This window comes from Neovison vison, chromosome 1, assembly GCF_020171115.1.
Source record: "Neovison vison isolate M4711 chromosome 1, ASM_NN_V1, whole genome shotgun sequence".
NCBI lineage: Eukaryota > Metazoa > Chordata > Mammalia > Carnivora > Mustelidae > Neogale > Neogale vison.
The window spans coordinates 14,691,210-14,716,208 of NC_058091.1; the positions used below are offsets into that span (position 1 = coordinate 14,691,210).

The window sequence follows — 24,999 nt, forward strand, 5'->3', positions numbered from 1 at the left end:
ACAGAATCTTAACGTTACCAAGTTTTCTCATGGAGTTAAACAAGTTAATACTAAAGATCACCCGTAAAAAGAAATCAGGAAACATCACCTGTAAACCCCTGAGAAATCAGCAGGCACATTAGAGATAGAGTCTGACCAGAATTAAAACCCAATTTGGGGGGCGCCTGGGTGGCTCAGTGGGTTAAAACCTCTGCTTTCAGCTCGGGTCATGATCCCGGGGTCCTGGGATCGAGCCCTGCGTTGGGCTCTCTGCTCAGCAGGGAGCCTGCTTCCCCTCCTCTCTCTCTGCCTGCCTCTCTGTCTACTTGTGATCTCTGTCAAAAAAAGTAAAAAATAAAAAATAAAAATTAGAAAAAAAAATTGGAGGAAGCCTGGGTGGCTCAGCCAGTTAAGTGGCTGCCTTCCACGGAGGTCATGATCCTAGGGTCATGAGATCGAGTACCACATTGGGCTCCTTGCTCAGCAGGGAGCCTGCTTCTCCTTCTGCCTGCCACTCCCCTCACTTGTGCTCACTCTCTCTCTCATTTAAAAATAAATAAATTTAAAAAAAAAACACAATTTGGAGCTGCCGTAAATAAAGCTATGAGATAATGAATCATAAATTGATAAACCTTAGAAGATAAGTAAAATTTCATAAAAGGATTTAAGTTTATGAAGAAATCATGCATGTAATTAAGGATGCATCTCAAATCACTTGAGAAAATAATTTTTTCATAAATGGTACTGGCAATACTGAAAAGCCATTTGGAAAAATATAAAAAAATCAATCTTTATTTCACACTGTATATCAAGATAAAATCCAAATGGACAGACCCAAGACATAAGAGTAAAAAGTACTAAGAGCAAGCAGAAGTGAATATAATTATAATTTGGAGGTAGGGAAATCAGTCCAATAATGGGAAAATTAATATATTTTTGCTATCAAACTTAACTTACAAAAGCATTTTATACAGCAAAATCCTCCAAAAACAGTTGAAATGTAAATGAGAAACTGAGAAAAGATTTTGGCAACCTATAATAAGAAAAGCTCATCTATCTCTAACATACATACAGCTCCTAAAAAATCAAGGAACAGAAAAAGATAAGCTGGTACAAAAATTGACAAAAGTATGAATATATAATCACCAAAGCATAAATGAAAGAGAACCTAATACATAAATAAGATGCTTGATTTCATTCAAAAATAAAAGGAAATGTATTTAAAACCATCCTGGGATACTTCTTGCCTATCAGATTGGCAAAAATCCAAAAGTTTGACGACATAGTCTATTGGAGAAGCTGTGGAAAAACAAACCCTCTTCTACATGGATGGTGGAAAAACACAATGACACCCTGTGTCATGGGTAGTAAATAAATTTTCTAATATCTAGAAAAATTGTGTATGCATGTATTTTTCGACCATTTGTTTTATTTTATTTCATCACAATAAGCATACTCTTTAAATCCCAACCCCAGTTTCCTCCATCCCCTACCCAGCACCCTTGGCAATAATTTGGTTGTTCTCTTTAATGAAGTGTCTGTCTGATTTGTCTTTCTCTCTCTCTTTTTCCTTTTGCTCATTTGGTTTGTTTCTTAAATTTCACATGAGTGAGATCATATGGTATTCATCTTTCTCTGACCGATTTATTTTGCTTAGCATTATACGTTCTAGCTCTATCCACATTGTTGCAAATGACAAGATTTCATTCTTTTTAAAGGCTGAATAATATTAATAATAATCAATTGTTAAGAATTAATATCAATATTAATTCTTAACAATTGATTATTATTATTAAGGCTGAATAATATTCCACTGTATGTAGATATATACTACATCTTTTCTATCCATTCATCTGTTGATGTTTGGCTATTGATGATCCACAGTTTGGCTATTGTAAATAATGCTGTAATAAACATAGGGGTACATGTGCCCCTTTGATACAGTGTTTTTGTACTTTGGGGGGTAATCACCCAGTAGTAATTACTTGGAATGTAGGGTAGTTCTATTTTTAATTCTTTGAGGAATCTTCATGCTTTTTCCACGATGGCTATGCCAGTTTGCATTCCCACCAACAGTGCACAAGTGCTCCCCTTTCTCCACATGCTCACCAACACTTATTTCTTGTGTTGTTGATTTTAGCCATTCTGACAGGTGGGAGGTGATAATGAATTACAGTTTTGATTTGCATTTCTTTGATGACCAGGGATGTGTATGCATGTATCTTTTGACGCAATAATCCCACTTCTAGGAATCTATCACAAAGACAGACTGCAAAAAGTACAAAATGACTTAACCACAAAGTTATCTATTGTGGCATTTTTTTGTTCTTTATGGCATAAGACTGGAAAAAACCTACATGTCAATCCATAGGGGATTCCACACAATGGAATAGAAGATAGTCATAAAAAGGAATAAGGAAGCTCTTTATACACATACATGTTGAAACCTCCAAAGCAATATGCAGAATATTATATATAATGACTACTTTCAGATATAAAGGGTATATGAATATACATATAGTTTCAAAGGTGCTTATATCCTAATTTTATCCATTGAAATATCTATAGGTAACGGGAGCTCAAAAATAGTGAACACACCAAGTGCCAAGATTGAGTTCTAAATACCAATTTCTCGGAAACAAATAAGCCCTCCTTAAAGGAATGTTGGTTCCATCTCTGGGGCAGAAAATTTTAAAAAAATTACAATAAATTTATAAAAATAAATTTACAAAATTTACAACAAGGTTAGGACATGTTCAAGGAGGCATTAAGGATGAATGACACAGAAGTCACATGAAGGAACTCTATTAGCCACAGATGGCACAACTGAAGCACCAAAAAAAGGATAATAAATCAACTGATTGGGCATTAAGGAGGGCACTGATCTGATGGGCAATGGGTGTTACACACAACTAATGAATCATTGAATACTACATCAAGAACTAATTATGTACTATATGTCAGCTAATTGAACTCAATAAAAAATAAATAAAATAAAATAATCAATCAACTGATTGATGCACACTAAATAAACAAAACTCCACTAGCCCATAATGCAGTAAAAAATTCTCGTAGGCCGTTACTGGACGGAACTAGGACAGCAGCTCCCCTTGATGCTGCTGCTATCAGCAACCAGAGCTTCATAGCTTTTTGAACACCAAATATTTCAAAAAGCTAATTTATATTTCCTTTCACTAATTTTTCCTGCCCGTCTTCTCTTTTATACATTATACTCTCATTTAACGCATTGATACTCTGGTTGTTGTTGTTGCTGTTGTTTTTCTACTTCTTTACTAAAACTGTCCTCCTCGGGACAACTGTGATGCCTAATTAACAAATGCTTAGTCCCTTCCTCTTGCTCCTACACACCTCTCTGTAGTATTTAGCATAATTCACTATCCTTCTCCTCTGGAAAGCCATCCCTCCCTTGGAATCAGAGACTGTGCTTCTGTTCTCAAACGATTCTGCCTTAGCCCCAGGAGGGCAGGTGGGAATTCTCTTCTACTTACAACTCCTAAAGGTCAGCCTTTGAGGAGGTCTTTCCTCAGCCCTTCAGACATCTCCTTCTCCACCGTCTTGTCTGCTTATCGTATTCATCCCACCTTTTAACTACGAAGATGACATGAGTCTTTGATTTCCATCTCTCCTCTGACATTCAACTTCCTGCTGAACATGACCTTCAGAACATCCTCTCTACACCTTAAACTCAACATGTATAAAGAAGAACTCAGGATGTCCCCAGCACCACTCTTCCCCCTGTCTTCCTAACTCCTGCCCGGAGCACCGGCATCCATTCAATGGCCAGGACCACAGACCTTGAAACCTTCTTCATCCCAGGGCTCTCTGACACATCCACACTCAAGGAAGGGTTTGCTCAGGCTCTCCTCTCCTCAGAGGCTGAAGTGGACCCAGGTGCAACCTCAACTGCTCATCCTGACCAAACCCGGATGATACAGGAGAAGCCCTTTTCCTCTCAAGGGTATACAGTAAGCAGCCTTTCTTTACCATTGTACCATGCTTGTTGCATCTTGTTTTTCAACAATTAAGTCATGATGGATCTTAAAATCAGTGGCAAGGAGGAGTGGTAAATCATGTAAACAGGTTAAGAAACTGAGTCTCTACTATGGTATAAAACCGAAGAAAATAACCAATGGTGCGCTTTTTTTCATCTCTTTTCCATTTGAAATGAAAATACAGGTAAAACGTGAATAAGAATATTTAATGACTTAAAATGTCATAGAAGCATCAGAAGAAAAAAATCCATCCTTATTCTTTGTATTAGGAGCCCACAAGGAGAAGTCAAGAACACTAAGAGGAGGAGGGGAGAAGAAGGGAACTTAATCATAGATCATAAGTTCAATAACCATGACACTAATAGTAAAGACAATTTTGATTCATAATAGGAAATGGAAACAAACACAGTAATTTCTTTTGTACTGAAGCCAAACATTGATATACTCATAAAATTAAGAGCTATCATCAATAGGAAAATATCCAAGTGGTACTAATACCTTGACATAAGAAATATATCAAAGATGGGTAATCTGTGATCATCGCCCTTGATAAACCTTTTATTGCCCTCCTGACAGCTCCAAAATGACGAACATATAGCATGTTCTCACCTTCAGAGTTATTTGTATTAGAGTATATTTTAAGACAGGATGAATGTACAATAAATGTATTTATGCCGGCATGGAAATGTCGAGTGAATTGGTACATAAATGCAAGTGTACATAAAGGACTGATTTTTACCCAGAATCTATAACCATTAGAAATTGATGGAGGAAAATACACTAGATATGAATGAACTGGGGTGCAGTGGGGAACTGCTTAGGTCTTGCTTTTGCTTGCATTCATTTGTGTAACAATATTACTCTACCAGTAGACAGTAAATTCCCTGAAGACAGGTCTGATTTTTACACATTTTTTTTCCCATATCCTCCAGTATCATGCAGAACCCCAGAGACTTTAAAAAAAAAGAACCCCAGAGACTTGGGGGTTCTCCATAAATATCTACTAAGTTGATTTACTCTGAATCCTAACTCACACAGACTTGAACTTGGTCTTTATCACTGGATTTTAATGTGACTCATTAAAATGAATGAGAATCAGAATTTCTGATGCCGACTATGGAGAGGTACCCGCGATGAAAGCAGATCTGAAGGGGATTACTTGATTATCCCTGTGTAGTATGTATGCCTTACATAATATTAAGATATTTTAAAATTAAACTGTCAAAAGTACTATTTTGATTATATTTAAGTCCATTAAGCTGATGTTTAATTGTTAATAATAAATGGTAAATACAAAAATAATGTGGTACATAGAAATGTAAGAAGTCAAAATAACCTCCTACACAGGATTAATTCTTGGGTTGGAATTCTGCCTTCTCCTCCGGAGCAATTTTACATTGAGCGGATCCTTACTGTTTACAGGCTTATTCCTTTTGAGAAATTAAAGACTTGGGGCTTAGCAAGGTTTATAATATAGTGCTACTTAGTTGCCTTTGTTTTTAAGGAGAAACCTTTGTTTCAGTGTTTAGTTTTTCTGCCTTTTTCAATAGAACCCCTACCCATGCTTTCATGAATTGATGGTCAAGGTGACTTTTCCTGAAATTCCAGTATGCTCCCACACACGTCTATGTGTGTGTCTAATATCTTCCATGAGATAAAATTCACACATCATATAATTACCCCATTTAAAGTGTATAATGCAACTTGTTTTTAGTCTGATAAATATTTTGATTCATTTTCAATTACAGGTAAGCAGTAATAACAGCAGGTTGCTAATCTCTCTCTCTCTCTCTTTTTTTTTTTTTTTGGCCTCAATTTTTCTCCAGTACCGTTTACAATGTCATATTCCCAGGGTTTGTCAGCATGTTAAATGAAACACTTTGACAAATCAGTCAATTGGCATCTGCTGTTCAGTCATTAAAGACTCAGAACTGGAAAGAACCAAGGGATCCAGGGTCAGAATATAAGTAATCTTTCTAACCTGTATGCTCATACAGTTAATGAGATACAGCATAGAAGAAAACCCACCACAGTATTGCACTCACTGAAGAAGTTAAATAAATGTTGTCCTCTTTTCTTCTTTTTTAATCCAATTCTATAAAGTAGAGTGGAAAAAAGGTCATGAATACATTTCTTGAGATATGAATGAAGCAAACAGTTATGCAAACCAAAGCACACCTGGAAAGTTATAGAGGGCATCCAGCAGAACTCCCAGAGTCATGAAAACTGTCTACGGTCCAGGACTGACTTTTCTGATGGGTGGATCACTTGTCCCTCACCCCTCCCACTGCACCTGTGTCCCCAGCTCCTCTAATGCTCCCTTCCATGTGGCACACATTTTTTACAAGCTTATTCCTCTTGAGAAGGCTTGAGAGAGGAGAAGTCTGCAAAGGGAATATATAGAGAGGTCCCTCTCTTCATATTTGAGAAAGCTTTGGACAGATTACATTCTGAATTCATCAAGTTATTCCAGAACTTTATTTTTTACTCTTCCAAGTAAAGAATCTGCAAAGAATTTACATCAAGCTTTACACAGGAAAAAAAAAAATTATTTTTTTTTTAGAGAAAGGGCCCATAACAGTGTTGCTGGAAGCACTGTTTTATTTGCATGTTTTTATCTACATGTTTTTTTCCTGAAATATTTACAATAAACAAGCCAAAATGAGAAATGTTCTTGCTTCTAGAAAATGACTTTTTCTTTTCCATTTAAAATGAATGTATCATCTGGAAACAGTCTGCTATTTAGTAGAAGAGGCCAAATGTTCTCTCTGGTGCAGCAACCTGTTTTTCTCTTAAGGAAGAGAAGTCATTCCTATTCCATGCCTCCAAGTAGAACTTTCTGCTGCTCGATACGATTTCCTACAGGCAGAGCCTCCTGAAGCAGGAGCGAGGGGAAGAGCTAGGTCAACAACCCTCTGGCCAGAAGCTGGGTGAAGGGAATATTCTGCTTGTTGAATTAAGCCCTGCTCTTCAAACGGATGAACAGTTTTTTTCTCTGAGAGTGAACAGGACCCAAAACAGAGTGCTTTGGCTTCACTGAGAAATCCGCAAATATTTCTCAGAATTTGTTAGCGCTGATGGCGCCAGCCAAACAGAATTAGACTACCCCTTGGAAACTGGATAGTCCTACTGAACACGCAATTTACATTGTTTCCTCTAACATTACATCTGCCTTCCAGCATCATAAATGGCACTCCTGCAAGAACAAAGAGACCCCACCAGGGATGATATAGGTTGAGCATTTCTGCTTCTGTTTTTAGGTCTATATTTTTCCAATGTGGGCACTCGAGTAGGACTAAACGAAGAGACGCATTCCTAGTTGACACAGAGGACATATTTTGTATTTTCTGGTGCCAAAACACACCAGAGGATTAGGTGCTAGAATGGAAAATAGTTCTCTCCATTTCCTGATTACTTTCACAGGCGTTCTTATTATCTTTAACTTTGCTCTTGTAAAACACACACACAGTGCGAGAAATTACTGGGTTCTTTATTTATACCTTATAATAACCTTTATTTCTTGGTTTTCGCAGGAAGAGATGACTGCACTTAGAGCCTGGAACTCACTGCTGCAGGACACAGGGAAGAACTGGAAAGTGTGGGCAGGCTAAGCACGCCAAGGGTAAAATTAGCCTCCGAGCATATGACTACCAGGAAAGCTCTGAACTACCAGTATCAAGATATCATGGGTTGTCATCGGGGGTAAATCAGGCAATAACTCTTTTTAAATAGACTCAAGATAGGAAATACGTCCTCCGTTCACAAATGTGGGATGCCAGCCCAGCAGGTTTTTATATTCCTGTAATCACTAAACCTCATGTGCCAGTACTAACCTCTCAGTAATTACAAGGCATCACCGGGACAAATTTTATCCTCTTGATGGCCTTGCAAGGCACAAGGTTTGAGAGAACGGGACATCACTGTAATCAATCACAGATAAGCCCCGTCTCCAGGGAGCGGCGTTGGTAATCCGTGGGTGACGGGACTGCGTAGGACTCCTGGTTTTCCCTTTTCCCTGTTTCTATGCAGAGGTAAACAGCCTATGGAGGTGGCTGACTTTTCAAAGGCTGTGTCATAAAGCCAGAGCTAAAATTAAGAGGAGGACTCGAACGTTCATTTTGTGCTTACCAGCTGTCAGTTAAGCTTTGACAATTAGAGTTTTCTACCGTTTGTTACAAACCATGTTTACTGGGCACACACCGTTGGGAAAAGACCAACAGGGAGGACAGAGTGATTTATGCTAATCAGAGAGTTGGATGTTATTAAGAGGGTTAGGAGCCTACAAGGTAAAAACATAAACAGTTGTTCTCAGCTATCACTCAAAACCATCTTACAGGTAGACAGAACTTCAAATGGGCTGCTGGTCACATATTTTTATTGTTATGCATAGATCAGTGCCATCACAGGGAGTCATCCCCCCAATAGAAAGGGTAATTTTATAATATGGACATTTCCTGATATTTGGGTGCATGTTAACTAGGAAAGTATAGAAAATTTTATATTATAAATCAAATTTTATTTTTTATGTTTTATATTATTTATATAATTTACATGTATTTATATACCTTTATAATTACCAAAATGTGCCTGAGTGTCCTTAAATCCATTAACATCTTGAGGAGTTTACTCGATAGTGGCTCTAGTTATGGGAAAAAATAAGAAGCAGTTTATCCCTGTTTGGAATTCAGAAGCTGCAGAACAGGTCTGTGGAGTAGAAGCAGTGTGTAAGCCTTAGCCAAACGCATTTAGTAATTTTAAAAAATCCTTTCAAAACAGACGGATTTTAATTTCTGCTAAGTCTTTATGGGACCAAACCAGGATTTGATGAATAGCAATGAATAAGACGTGAATGAGTTTGGGGCACCTGGGTGGCTCAGTGGGTTAAAGCCTCTGCCTTCAGCTCAGGTCATGGTCCCAGGGTCCTGGGATTGAGCCCTGCATCGGGCTCTCTGCTCAGCAGGGAGCCTGCTTACTCCTCTCCCTCTGCATGCCTCTCTGTCTACTTGTAATCTCTGTCTGTCAAATAAATAAATAAAATCTTGAAAGAAAAAAAAAAAAGAAGTGAGTGAGTTTGATGACAAAATAGCTGAAATGACCATCCCATGATGTAAATTCTACTGATGGCCACAAGTTATTCTCAGGTGACCACAGCCAGTGACAGTAACAAACACTTACTAGAGAATCATAGAAGACTTTGTGTTTCAGAGGTAACAAAAGGGTGAACAAGCTCTGGTTCCTGCCAACAAGAAGCCCCCGAGCAGGTGAGGAAGAGAAGACACGCCATCGCAATATCTGCATGGTGGCTGGGGGGTGAGAGCAGACCACACACAAGAACCGAGACCAAGGAAAGGCCCCCTTCACCTACAGAGGGGAGGGCGTGAAGAAGGGTTTAATGGAAGAGTACATCTAAAATGAGCCATAAAGAATGGGTAAGCTGCTGACAAGGAATTCTAAAGGCAGAGGATCTTTCAGAAAAACTTGAAGTGTGTAGTTACGTTGATGCCTCTCAGGCTGAATTCAGCATCCAGGTGTTTTTAGCCTGGACAAGTGCTCACCAACTTCACTTAATTCTCAACACCGCCTTTTGGACTCGCACCCACTGGCCTTCCTCATTTACAGTATTTGACTGTAACTGTTTATGTAAACATAAACATGTTTATGTTTAGACATAATAATAATAATATAATATCATAATAATAATAATCAAGATAAGAAGTCTAGACAGTTTCTTCTAAGGATTAGAAAGAGCCAATTGAAGCTGAGTCAGGAAGTGTCAAGATCATAACTGAGCCTTAGAAAGAAGTCAGAGGCAACACTGTGTGGGCCGGACAGAAGGAAAGAGGGGTGGTGGCCAAGACAGACAGACTATAGTGGAGAGGCAATAATCTGGAGAAGGGACAGTGAGGACCTGTGCAGAGAGCACATGGGGGCAAAAGGATGGAGACCAAGGAGAAGTATGGATTTCAGAAACGGCTCAGAAATGACTTGACAGCTGGGTAACATGATGGGTGGGGCATGTGGCCTCCATGATTAACTCAAACCTTATAGCTTCAGTGTCCAGATGAATGTTGATGTCACAAACACAGAGAATAAAGAAAAGAAACAAAATGGATAAGGAAGATAATATATTGGAGTGAGAGATAATGGTGAGTCTGAAGAGCTTACAGGGCACTGAAATAGAAAAGTCTAGAAGAGTTGTTCTCAACCAGGGTCAATTTTGCACCTTCCCTATTGCCACACACTGGGCATGTTTAGAAATGTCTAGAGATATTTGGGGTTATTATCACTGGGGAAGAGGGGTGTTAACCCACCAAAAATGTCAGTAGCGCAGAAATTGAGAAATCCTGCTCTAGAGGAAGTGAGAACTTCCTCTGGAACTGAAGAAAGTAGGAAAAGAGGCAGATGAGAACTTTCACTCATTCACACCATGGTAAGAGATTTGAGAGAATACTACCTACAGTGAAAGTATGTGGAAAAGAAAGAGAAGCAAGTGGCTGACAAAATCTTAGGCAATATCAATACCTCATTAGCAAAATGAGTTCTTTGGTGTGAAGTTAATGTCACAAATCATTTCACTTTTTTTTTTTTTAAGTAAACTCTACCCTCAATGTGGGGCCAGAATTCATAACACTAAGATCAAGAGCTGTACGTTCTACTGACTGAGCCAGACAGGTGTCCCAGACCCTTCATATTTAAAATGCAATGACATGATGACTGTTTTCAGAAAGTGCATACCCAGAAGGGAATGAAATGGGGGATCATGGAGAAGATCAGTTATGAATGAACATCCAAAAAAATTAAGCTCTGAAGAGCATTGGTCTGCAAATGTGTTATAACTTGGTCACAGAACCACACAACTGTAACACAAGACAATTAAGAAAGAAGAATTTGAAAAAAAAAAAAAAGAAAGAAGAATTTGGAGGAGGAGGAGGAGGAAGAGGTGGATGAGAAGAAAAGAAGGAAGGAAGAAACAAAGGAAAATAAAGAAGAGTGTGGAAGGGGGTAAACAGCAAGAGCAGAGAAACAGGGGAAGGGAGAGAAGGGAAGAACAGTAGATACAAACTCTAGAAGACACAGAATACAGTGTGAGCACAGTTCTAAAGAACAAGACTAGTGGCTATCCTCAAAGTTCTGACAAACTCTAATATGGGACTCCATTTTAGAACACCAAAATCTGCTTTTTGAGCAGTATCATCAATGTTTTTCAAAAGCTATCTAACACAAAAAGACAAAAACGGTAACCAACACTTGTACAATTCTCCAGTACTTGAATAAACTTCACTGTTTCTGCTCCACAGGACTCGCCAGAGGTGGGGAAGACTGGAGAGGGACAGGAGATGGGGAGGTAGCGGAGCACTCCAAAGTGAAGGAATGTGGAAGGATGCATCACAGGCAATCTGGCAGCCCTAGAGCAGAAGCAAAGGAAGTTTGCAAGAAGCATCTAGAAGATGATCCTTTCCCATTCAAGTTGTTATGTGGGCCACAAATATTAGGTATGCCTGGAAACCAACAGAGGCATCACTGACCAAGAAAGAGGATGAAAAACATGTGCACAAGACAGAGGCAGTAGGAGTGTCAAGTCAGACAGATCCTGAATTCAATCTAGGCTCTCCCACTGGCCAGTTGGATGTGCTGTTTGTGAGTAGCAGAATGGCTCTGAAATAGCTTCTTTCTGGTCAAGTGTGAATGGTAGGCTTCCCAGGCATGCCGTGATGTTTAAAGGACATCATGTATGCGAAGTGTCAACCCAAATAGAATACATTAACTAAGGTAGCACATTTGAAAACTGAAATCTTCATTTTTGAAAATGAACAAGTAACTTTTATGAATTCATAGAAGTGGGAGTTGCCTTCAGAAGAATGGTCAAATTTCCTCCTTTAACTGATAGGAAAATTGGAGAAGGAAATGAAGAGGCTATTCTGGTTTGGGTGTATGTGGGCCAAAAGAGACCTTAATTAAAGGGAGTTTATTCATTTTTTTTTTAAATATATGTAACACAAGATGAAGGTTGAGTTAGAAAATTAGAGTCCATGGTTATATAGATGTGTATAAATACAAACATACATACATATGTGTGTGTATATATATATATATATACAAACATGCATATGTATGTGTATATATATAAACATTCATTTAATATGTATATGTACATATAATATACAAATTATATATGTGTATATTCAAAATAACATACTGCTCTGAGGATGTTCTATTAAGACATCTAGCATCCTCCAGCAGAAAGCTGTCCTTAGCTTCCCATGAAATTCACTAGACTGCATCTCCCACGTTCACCCCTTTGTAAAGTAAACATAGCTCATAAAGTTCTTGGGCACTTCGTGGAGTACCAAATAAAAGAGGTTTAGGCATAAGTTGCTGATTATAAAGGATGCACTTCCGCCAAGCTTTGGTCAGGTCACTTACCTGTCCAGGAGCAAGTTAGGAGCAAACAGGAGCTTCCCTGGGTGCTCCATGGAGCGCCAGACAAGTCCAATCATCAGGATCTCTAGCCAGGCACATTCCAGAAGGTGGACCTGATCATGCAGGCTCAAATCAACAAAGCCTAAAACAAGACAAGAAAACCCTGCTGACTTAAAACGGAAAGTCATCATTCCTAGTGAAATGAATGCAAGCAGGCATTTGAACTGGTGAGGTCTAATTCCTATTAGATGGTATGGATGTAATGGAAGCACACTGGATAGGAAAGCCAAGGAACTATTTTTAAACCTAGTATATCAGTGAACATTAATGTAGCCACAAGTTTCTTGGTGCCTGAGTATCTCATCTTTAGAAATATACGAACTTACACAACCCCCTTAACTTTCTATAAAGTTCTATACTTCATGTTATAATTTATTATCTTAGACTTTTTTTTTACTTTGGTATCTCTAATAGTCCTATGCAATTGCTATGTTTCATTTCTAATTCAGTTGCAGATATTTAGGTACAAGAAATTTAAACTATTGTCTTAAACCAAACAGGAATTAGAGCATAGGCAAGGACTGAAGTCACTAAATTTCCATTTCTTTGCTTCATCCCTAAGCCATGTTCTTCTTTTTCTTCACACTATGTTAAAAAAAAAAAAAGGCTAATAAAATAAATAACTTGGGGGGGGGAATGAGTCAGAGGAATAAAGGTGACATTATAATTACTTCTGATAATAAATAATAAGGTGCCCTTTTTTGATAAAGGCTTTAATGGGAGATTGAATTTTTTCCCAACCATGATTGACAATATGGCAGATGCCTAATGATAATAATAATAACAACAACAATAAGCAAGAGGAAAAGGGGAAAAGGGAGAGGAGGAAGAGAAGAGGAGGAGGAAGAGGAGGAGAACAGGTGGAGGGAGGAGAAGGAGGAGAAGAAGGGGAGGAAGAAGAAGGAGAAGAAAGGGGGGAAGGAGGGGTCAGAAGTGAAGGAGAAGAAAGAGAAGGAGGTGCAGGAGGGGGGAGAAGGAAGAAAAGGAAGAGGAAGAAGACGGCCAATTTATTGAGCCTTTACTATGGCTTTGAAGTATTAAACAATTAGCTGTTCATTTCTGATACATACATGGGCCATCCTTACTGCTAAATAGGTGACTAACCATACAGAGAAACCCCAGCTACACAAAGACCTCAGAGTCTATGTCCCCTGAGGTCATCATCCCCTAATCACACCTCACCAATTCTATCTTCAAAGTAATACAAAAATTCTTCCTCTCCTTTCTATACACTGTCACTATTTTAATCTAATTCCTAAGAGTCTCTTATCTTCCTGTCTGACTTTTGTAACTCAGCATAATTATTTTGAGACTTACCCATGGTCTCCTTGTATGAATAGTTGACTGCTTTTATCGCTGAGTGGTATTTCATTGTATGGGAATATACAATAAATAAATACAATTTGCTTATTCTTTCATTGGACATTTGGGTTGTTTCCAGTCTGGGGCTCTTATAAATAAAACTTTTATGAGCAGTTTCTGTACTAATTTTTTTGTATGAACATAGGCTTTAATTTTGGTGGGGAGGGGGTAAATAATTAAGACTCTGATGGCTGGACCAGATGGTAGGTGTTTATATCACTTTTTAAGAAATTGCCAAATTGTCCATTTTATATTCCCACCAGCAACAGATGACAGCACTAGTTGCTCCATATCCTCACTGACAGTTGGCATGGTCAGTCTTTCTTTTTTAATTCTTTATTTAAATTCAACTTATTTAACATATAGCAAATTATTAGTTTCAGGGGTAGCATTTCTTTTTAACTATAGCATGTTTTAGTAGATGGACAGAGGTATCACACCAGTTCTGTGGTTTTAATTTGCATTTCCCTAATAACTAATGATGTTGCACATCTTCTCATGTGCTTCTAACAGATCACTATCATACATTATATTGATGTTAATTATGCATGTGTCTGTAAATTCTGCTAGGCTGCATATTCATCAGAAGCACCCAATGCATGATTCTATCAAATTCTGCTTTTTAAAATCCGTATCTGTTGCACCTTCTCCTATATCAATCAACCATTCCAAGGCCCATTACAGTGTAGACTTTCTCAGGGAATCTGTCTTCCATTGTAAAGAGTGAGTTTCACTCACTGAAATCAGGGCTTGCAACTGGAGAAAAAAATTGGTAGCTCTGTTCATTAAAAAACAAACAAACAAACAAAAAAACCATGACTGGGTATTAAAATACCATAACTGGTTTTCAGGCCTCCTGGATAGAAAAAGGAACAGATATCTGTACAACCTACAGCTATTTACCTCTGGAGTACACTGGGTCAAAATGGACTAACCTTGTTCTGGAAGAAACACTGCCTCAGGCAACAGGAAATGTTTCTTTTTCTCAGTACCCAATGTCTAATGGGATAAATTGACTCCAGTGAGTAGTACTTAAAAGGAAAGCTCTCAAGGAAGTTTAATTCTCTAAGATTTTACCTCAATCTTTTGGGTAAAGTCTCAGAATAGCGTTGTAAATGGACACTGTCAACTAAACTCCCTTTCAGAAATGTTAACATTAGAAAGTGATGTCTTCTGGGATACCTAGGAGGCACAGTATGGTGAGCGACCAACTCCTGGGTTTCAGCTCAGGTCATGATCTCAGGGTCATGAGATTGAGCCCTGTGTCAGACTCCATGCTTAGCATGAAGTCTGCTTAAGACTCTCTCTTTCCCTCGCCCTCTGCCCCTCCTCCCCCCACGCTCTCTCTCACTCACTCTCTCTCTCTCTCTAAAATAAACAAATCTTTTAGAAGAGTGATGTCTCCTTTCATGACATTCACTGTTTTATATGGGAAAAAATATAACCAAGTGATAATGTCATCCATGATGACACGTACACCCTGCTATTCAATACCCTCCAGAAACCTCAATCACGCAGGATGAGATTGGTGAGTATCCTTCGAGAGAACCCCAGTTGGCCACACAACCATTCGATTTTGGAACACCAAAGGAGTGTTTTCTGGTAGCAACCTTACATAGTAAACTGAATCATACTTTTAAATTCTCATTTCAAATCTTCAGTGCTATTTAAGTCTGACAGTTTTAGTGGTCTCTTGGGAGCCTCAGAAGCTCACCATAACCATTTGTACCACACAAGTCTAGTGATTATGAAATCTGTCTGAAGTAGGTCTGCTAGCAATAGTTCTTAGTCTGAGTACAGCAGAATTGCTGGGGCCTTCTGTTGAGATGATATAGATCTCTCAAAAAGAAAGAGTCTGTTTAGTCATCTTTCCCAACTGTGTGCATTGCCTTCATTCAAGGGTTGATGCATCTCCTGCATAGTGTCCTCTGCAAGTTCCTGGGGCATGAGTGGAGGTGGTGTGGGTGCAAAATGACTATCAACCTTCCCCATGAATGTGAAGGCTCCTGAAGACGGCCCATTAAAGACTCTCAATTTGGGGGCGCCTGGGTGGCTCAGTGGGTTAAAGCCTCTGCCTTCAGCTAAGGTCATGATCCCAGGGTCCTGGGATCAAGCCCCACATCAGGATCTCTGCTCAGCAGGGAGTCTGCATCCCCTCTCTCTCTCTGCCTGCCTCTCTGCCTACTTGTGATCTCTGTCAAATAAATAAATAAAAATTAAAATTTAAAATAAAAAAAACTCTATTAAAAAAAATAAATAAAGACTCTCAATTCATCAATGGAGACAAATAATGTCCTAAATCCCAAATGAAATTATATTATCTATCTATGGACAAGAAGCTTCAAACCTTAGCTATTTTCCTTATAAACAAGGGGAAGGATGGACAATTCCTAACTGGATCTGCTACAATAACATAAAGGCATTCAACAAGGCCTTTCTCAAATACTTGAATGTGTTGCCACTGTGAAGATCGGAGGGAGCATCATTTATGGGATATGAGCACAGGCATCAATGACAGATATTCTTCCAGGTGACATAGTCAGAGACAGTTCAGCTCCCATCACCTGGGGACTCCCATCTTAGCAACAGTGAGAGTGACAAGGGGCCCTGAGCCTGTGGAATCCACAGCAGTGAGACAGAATGGATACCTAAAAAGTACAGTTTGTTGAGACCAAAGGAAATCAGATGCAAGGAAATATCATTTTATAAAATAGAATTTTCAAAGAAAGCAAACATGGATCTTTTCCTCTAGCCTACATTCAGAGATCAAGTCATAGAGCATCTACAGATGGAATATCCTGGAAGACAGAAATGCCTCACCTCCTACTCCCCACGGACTATGCGGGCAGGGCTCTGATGAAGTTGAGAGAGGTCTCTTTCACAGAGAAATAACCTTTTATACATACAACTGGCTCTATTTTCTCCAGCTTTATCACCACATAAATACATTCCTCCCTCTGTCCTCCATTATAAAATAACAGTTCTTCCTGTAAGATTTTTATCTTAGTTTTAACTGTGAAAGCAGCTCATGGCATGTCCTCCTTCTCCCCTGGGCCACATGAGACCCTAAACCTTCTTCCCCACTCTGTTGGAGATTGCCAGACAAATTACTAAATTTGCCTTGGCACACAGGAGATCCTTCAAGCCTCACCCTCCCTTATGGGGTATGACACGACTCTTAGAAGTGACATTGAAAAGTGTGCTGAGATCCTTAGGCAAAATGACTAATATAATATGAATGCTTGTAAAATTCTGCACCGCAGTGGGGTAAAAGACAAATCACAGTGGCTCTTCAGGATAAGCATGAGGAAAAATAAGTACTCTGGTAATTATATTTCTTACTTCCATGGGATAAATCTATAGAGATGTAAAGTGAGGTAGAAACACTGTGGAAGAAAAAAAAAAGCAACTACGAAACTAGAGGCCAGGTGGTTGGTTCCCTTAGTAAATCCACTGGAAAAAAATATTAGTTTCCTGACCTTCAGAAAAAATTAATCATGTTCTCAGTCATAGGATGACCCCAATGTTCTCCAAAATGTCATTTTTGAAATTGCCTATTAAATGCTTTTTGTATTGCTTTAACTCAATAGGAGATTTAAATAATTCATCTCTTCCTCTGGATACCAAAGACTCAGTGGAGGAGGAGAAAGAGGAGTGGGAGGGGAGGAAAAGGGGGGGGAGGGGAAGGAGAAAGAAGAGGAGAGGGAGAAGGGGAAGAAGGAGAAGAGGAGAAGAAAGGGGGAAGGAGAAGAATGGAACATGAAACTATAGCATAAAGACAGCTACAAGCTGAACAAAATTGGGGATTTCTGGGAGAAAGCCTACAGAACAGATAATACCAGAGGGACCTACGTCCCAGTTCAAATGCTAAGCAGTCTTCATGCTCTCCATTTGTAATAGTTTCTCTTTTTTTCTCCAGAAAATGGCCACTTGATGTCATACTAAGGACATGTACCCCATGATACAAGCTCCTGCCTCCAAATAAATTCTTAGATCCTCTTTTTATGCAGTCCTATTTATAAATTGTGATTCCCATCCTACAACTCTTTAAGCTATACCCAACAACATATAAGCACTGAAAAATTTTTAAGCAATGAGCTGAACCCATTTAAATATCATGCACCCCTCTCACCAAATACATAGCACTGTTACAAGGTATATAAGTGGCAACAGATTATCACAATGCAAGAGCATGGGCCTCCTCCCCAGCCTGCCCTATGCCACCCTGTCTGTGTGCATTCTGGCTTTCCTCTGCTGTAAGAAAGGGAAGGGTGCACAGGCCCCCCTCTGGCACAATACCACTTATCCAACACTCTTGTGCAATCACCATACTAATAGACATCCACATTGCCAATACCAAGCTGACACTTTCTGGAGGTTACAATAGCCCTCAATTCTCAGGCCCGATTAGGACAAGCTATTTCCAACATGGAATTTTTTTGATTATCAGGAGGGTACACCAACCTTCCTCCCCATCCTCCCAATGGAATGAGGAGGACAGAAGTAATGAAAAGAGTATGAACTGAAAAGTCAAGTAGACCTGACTTGAAATTCTTCCGTGGCCTACAGCCAGTAACTTAAGATCTCTGAAAGCTCTTCCCATCTGAAAAATGCAGATGGACTGACCTACCACTTCAAGTTATTATAAAAGTAAAGGACTTGGCAGAAGTCCTGAAGTACGAGAGTCCTTCTCAGTGATATTCATTCTCCTTCCTATTCATCCCGACAGGCCTGGAACTTCTTCCTAATAGAAAGGGACACAACTTTTGCAAAGCACCAGAAGAAATGTTTTGCTTCAAAATATTTTAGATTTAGAGCTTCAAACCTAAATTGGGCACTTTGTGTTTGCCCTAAGTCAGCTGTGTTTTCTGTTTATATTTTTCTTCTTATTTATATACAAAAATAACCTAATAAAAAAGGATAAAAGACTTCCTGGACATCAAACAGCTCTTACAAAACAAAGTTTTCATGATTTAAAAGTGGGAAGGAGCAAGAGCATGTGGATTATATTTCTCCTAAAATACATATGTGAAGAAATGAGAAAAGAAAGCACGTTTGGGGTTTTATTACACTCAAAGCATTTCAAGATGTTTAGCAAATCCGGAATCCAGCTGTATTCATACCCCCCAATATAAATGGTTGATGGTTTCCTACTGAACTCAGCAGACTTCCACTCTGTATTTGCTGCTCCTTATTTGTCTTAAGAGAGAATAAAACTTGCACTGTGGTGATGACCTGCCTTGGGAAATAAAACAGTGTTCTCCAGGCAATGCTCAGCAATAAAAACCAGTGGTTAAGTGAAGAACCGAATGTGACAAATTTGAAATTTTGAAAATGTCACGTTGAGCATGGTTGATAGCCATGAGTTGAGTTTGGAGAATTCAGGGCAGAGTTTTTAAAGTAAACCAAAGTAATGTTTTTTGAATGAATGGTGTGTATCTTAAATGCTCCTTATTAAGATGACTGCATGTTGAAGGAATTACAGATGATGAGGTCATGATATCTATATAAATCCACACTTTCTTGACTCTCTAGCCTGACAAGGGTACTATGTTTTCATATAATATAATGAGGACATTTATGACATCATTACCAATTCAACTATGGTGGTTTTTTTTTTTTAATAGATTTATTTATTTGGGAGAGAGAAAGCTTGTACACGGCGGGGGTGGGGTGCGGGGGGCAGAGAAGAGCCCCTGCTGAGTGTGGGGCTCAATCCCAAGACCCTGAGATCATGATCTGAGCCAAAATCAAGGGTCAGATGTTTAATTGACCAAGCCACCCAGGCACCCCAACTGTTGCTGGGCTTTAACCACCATCCCCCACACTATATTCAAGGAACCATACCCCTTATAACAATTCTTTGAAAAATTATTAGACTTGCCCATGAAAAATATATTTAGACTTTACTTCAGAAATTTTCTAGCATTTTTCCCCCCACTCTGGACATTAGGCTAGGTTTTTCTTTTCTTTTTTTTAACCCCAGTGTGGGGCTTGAACTCAGGACCCTAAGATTGAGTCATGTTCTACTGGCTGAGCCAGCCAGGTCCCCCCTCGACTTTAGGCCCAATTTATTGTATACTCATCATAAATGATTCTAGGTATAGATTTGTGTATACAGTAGTTTATGGTTACATTTTGCTTACCTAGCAATATTTGATTTTTTTAAAACACATCAACACATAGGATATGAAAAAATGTGTATGGAAATAAATTGTGTCTGATCTAGAGAGGTAATTATAGAACTTCTTTGACTGGTAAGAAAAGTAGAGGTATTTTGAAAAGCACCTCAAGATCTTAAGGTTTAGGATTATATATTGTAGCATATGTAAAATAATTAAAACACAAGGAAGGAAATTATTCTTGACCTTAAATAGGAGCTTTGTAAAATATTTCCCTGAACTTCTATTTAGCAGTTTTGTTGACAACACACTTTTAAATGGCCAGATACATATTTTCTTATTTTTCTAAGGCTGGAGAGATCTTAATTCTGATCATCGAATTGTGAAATGGTGACTATTTTCTTATTAAAAATTATGTCCTCAGGTTTGAGTATGTCATTGCATCTTTGGGAAAGGGATAGATGAAGTTACATCCCTCATGTAAGCATCCATTTATTCTGCAAATTGCCCTCTAAATTTAATAATAAAGAAAGGTTTTCCTCTCCTAAAGAGTCGATGTGTTCCTTTTGTTGGAGAGTAAGAACAACAGGGCTTACCACAGAATGCATGAAGCCCTAGGTCAGGAAGCACAGACATAAATACAATATCGAAGGCCATAATGATTTTACCTGTTTCCTGGGGAAATGACTGCCTTACTCCTCCTTTTTCTGGCCTTACTTTTGACTGTACTATTGAATTACAAGGCATCTCATACCAGATTTTGCCAAGTAGATAGAGGAGTAAATCATTAAAACATATATGTTTCCACACACACTTAACTATCCCCCCATTTTTTCCTTTCTATTTAACAAAAAATTATTTACCTGATGACAGATAAGGAAGTGGTTTGTCAGGAGAAAAGAATTAATCTCACAACTATATCTGACTCCAAAAAGAAAAATAAGTCAAGACTTGCAGATATTGGGATTAGACTTGGGGATCAAAAAAAAAAAAAATGTCCCTCAGAGAAAACAAAGCAGATGGCGACTCTACCTTGTTACCAACCCCATCTGTATTATACTCAGAGCCTTGGTTTATGAAGAGATGGTTGTCATGACAATAAGCATTTGAGAAGAGTTCTGGAGAAGCTCATGGATTTAAGAGTGTCTCCCAGCTTCCCAATTTTTGAAACACACACACAAAAAACCATTCCCTCCGTCCACCAAATAAACAATTCTACTACTTCTTATATTGGCTACAATTATTCTCTATTGAAAGTATACATTTTTTTCTACTCTCTCATGTCAAAATCCTCCTTGGAGGGACAGAAAAGCTCTTTACTCTGATACAGCACAGCTTGAAGGTAAACTAGTCTTTTATTTTTATTCAGCAAGGGCAATGGTATTAACTACCGCTAAATTTTTTTTCCCTTCCTGGCCCAGAAAAAAAATCAATTTCAGCTTAAATGAAGAAAGGGGAAGAAAGTAAAAGAAATGATTTTCCAGTTTTTGAAAGCAGATTGCAAACCAAAGAAGGAAAAAAATTAGTAAACTATAAAGGAAAGTACTTAAGCCTGTCCTTTGACGTGCTTGGCAAATGCACAGGAAGGCCAGCACTGTGGGGTGGTGCTGGGTTCACGCACAAAGAACGTGGATTGGCTCTGTTTAAAAAGTCAACAAGCACTTGTACCCTGGAACATACATTTTTTCCCGTCCACCTAGAAGCATACCTACAGAAGCATTTCAAAGACTATTGTCATCAGTCTTGAGTTTTCCGGATAACTGTAGGCTCCCAGGAAGCACTATAAACGTCAACACAAAGACTGAGAGGGAAGCAGACGATTCTTTTTAAGCAAGTCCCCTAAACAAATGGGCAGCGATGATTTCCTCCTCCTGCCTCCCCACTGCCTAAGCCACTCAATGAAACCAGAATTGATGATTATCTTAGTCTTAGGGAGTGTTTTCTCACACAGGTGCGCGCGCGCGCACACACACACACACACACACACTTGCTAGAGGAACATCCATTATTGTTGATGACCTGGGGACATCTAGTTCTAGAAAGAATTAGGAGCAAAAAAGAGGCTTATTTTCTCATCGTTTCACTTAAATTCAGAACATTCAAATGGGAGTCTTCCAAAGCAAAACCACCAAAAAGTAACAGAAATGTTGAGTATCAAATCTATAACAACTGTTCCTCTGAGAAACCAGAGGATAAGGCATAGGATCCCATCCCAGGAAGGGGGTAGGCAGCCCCAAGTCTGAGGCCAGAGGGGACCCAAGAGACCCACAAGCACACAGGGGATTTATTTAGAAAAGTTTGTTCCTTACTTCCAATCTTCCTCCAGTTCCCCACCTCTCACATTCTTGCCATTAACCTACCTGAAATTCAGCACCAAAGAGAACAAACAACAAAATAAAGGAAAATCATTTCAGCCTCTTCCAACCCAGATCTGAAGTCAGTTATCACTGACCTTATATATACGCCTGTAGAGAGAGCCCATAAAGAAATTAGAAAGCCAGAGACTACTTTCCTTTAACCCATGATGAATTCTTTTATAAGCACAGCAGATCTTGCCAGGCCATTAAATAACCATGCTAAAGATAAGGTGGGTAGCTGGGAGAACCTCTAAGAGATATTCTCTAAATGCTAATTATCTTCAAAGCAAGAACTACTTCATTTCTTATTGGTTCAACATGGCCCTTGGCTTGGTATTGAGTTCCATCAAGAAACATTGACCCTAGGGACACCTGGGTGGCTCAGTGCATTAAGCCTCTGCCTTCGGCTCAGGTCATGATCTCAGGGTCCTGAGACTGAGTCCTGTATCAGGCTCTCCACTCAGCGGGGAGTCTGCTTCCCCCTCTTTCTCTCTCTGCCTCCCTCTCTGCCTACTTGTGTCTCTGTCTGTCAAATAAATAAATAAAATCTTAACAAAAAAAAAAGAATGTTGACTCCCTGTGGATTATAATATTTCCCAATAAAAATAAATAATAGCAATTGCAGGGTCATAGGGAAGCTCTATTTTTAATTTCTTGAGGAATCTCCATACTGTTCTCCAAAGAGGCTGCACCAACTTGCATTCCCACCAACAGTGTAAGAGGGTTCCCCTTTCTCCACATCCTCTCCAACACATGTTGTTTCCTGTTTTGTTAATTTTGGCCATTCTAACTGGTGTAAGGTGATATCTCAATGTGGTTTTAATTTGAATCTCCCTGAGGGCTAATGATGATGAACATTTTTTCATGTGTCTGATAGCCATTTGTATGTCTTGATTGGAGAAGTGTCTGTTCATATCTTCTGCCCATTTTTTGATGTGTTTGCCTGTTTCGTGTGTGTTGAGTTTGAGGAGTTCATTATAGATCCTGGATATCAACCTTTTGTCTGTACTGTCATTTGCAAATATCTTCTCCCATTCCATGGGTTGCCTCTTTGTTTTTTTGACTATTTCCTTTGCTGTGCAGAAGCTTTTGATTTTGATGAAGTCCCAGAAGTTTATTTTCGCTTTTGGGTATTTACCCGAAAGATACAGATGTCATGAAAAGAAGGGCCATCTGTACCCCAATGTTTATAGCAGCAATGGCCACAGTCGCCAAACTATGGAAAGAACCAAGATGCCCTTCAACGGATGAATGGATAAGGAAGATGTGGTCCATATACACTATGGAGTATTATGCCTCCATCAGAAAGGATGAATACCCAACTTTTGTAGCAACATGGACAGGACTGGAAGAGATTATGCTGAGTGAAATAAGTCAAGCAGAGAGAGTCAATTATCATATGGTTTCACTTATTTGTGGAGCATAACAAATAGCATGGAGGACAAGGGGCGTTAGAGAGGAGTAGGGAATTTGGGTAAATTGGAAGGGGAGGTGAACCATGAGAGACTATGGACTCTGAAAAAAAGTCTGAGGGGTTTGAAGTGGCGGGGGGATGGGAGGTTGGGGTACCAGGTGGTGGGTATTATAGAGGGCACGGCTTGCATGGAGCACTGGGTGTGGTGAAAAAATAATGAATAATGTTTTTCTGAAAATAAATAAATTGAAAATAAATAAATAAATAAATCACTTGGGGAAAAAAAATAAATAATAGCTGTATTAGTTTTATACAGCTGCTATAACAAAGTCAACTGGGGAGTTTAAAAAACAAAAACAAAAACAGAAATCAGGAAACAACAGTTTAGAGACCAGAAGTCTGAAAGAAAAAGTCAGCAAGGTCATGCTTTCTCCAAAGATGGTAGGGAGGAATCCATTCTATGCCTTTCTCTTAGCTTCTGGTATTGCAGGCAATCCTTGGCTTTCCTTGGCTTATAGATTCATCATTCTAATCTCTGCCTTCAACAACACATGATGTTCTCTGTGTGTCTTTGTATCTTTTTTCTTTTTATAAAGACACGAGTCCCATTGGATGAGGCCTACACTGAATATGATCTCATTTTAACTTGATTAATTGCAAAGACTATTTGTAAGTAAGGTCACATTCATAGATACTAGAGGTTAGGACTTCAATGTATCTTTCGGGGAGATGCAATTTAACCCCTGAAAATACAAACTGTAAACACTGTACCTCTTACATGGTCATGCTCAACATTCAACAAATACTATTGAGCATCTCCAATTTATATAAACCTGGCATGAGGCTGGGTACTGTGAATACAGAGATGGGACAACATTCTCGTTCTCGAGAAGGTCATAGTCTATAGAGGAATCAAGAAAATCAAGAAAAGGTCATAGTCTATAGAGGAATCAAGAAAATCAATAAAAATGTCGTAAATGTCACAAAATGTCATCAGACCACAATGACTGTGTTGAGTGCCAACAGAAGGGAAATATCTGAGCAGTGGGCAACTTTAATCTTTGAAGTTAGAGAAAAGGTGGTTCCTTAGTTGTAACATAGTTTTCCCCTCTTCCCAGCACATTCTTTTAATGGCTTCCACTTTCTCAGCATCAAGGTTAAGTTCTTATTCCTACAGTAGCTCTTCCCCATATCAGGGCTTTCTCACAAATTCATCTCTCTCATGAGACTGGGAACAGAATGAGCACAGGGACTATGTCTTGATAAATTAT

The 24,999-nt window shown here is 38.9% G+C and overlaps 1 protein-coding gene across 3 annotated transcripts in view; it reads right to left on the minus strand.

The window, feature by feature from the left end:
* The window catches only part of ESR1 (estrogen receptor 1), a 408,797-nt gene that overhangs the window by 71,709 nt on the left and 312,089 nt on the right, over positions 1 to 24,999 (minus strand). For all 3 annotated transcript variants that reach the window (XM_044243919.1, XM_044243928.1, XM_044243911.1), the window contains exon 6: positions 12,417 to 12,555. In XM_044243919.1, coding sequence (XP_044099854.1) covers positions 12,417 to 12,555 — 139 coding nt within the window. The remainder of the gene's footprint in view (positions 1 to 12,416; positions 12,556 to 24,999) is intronic.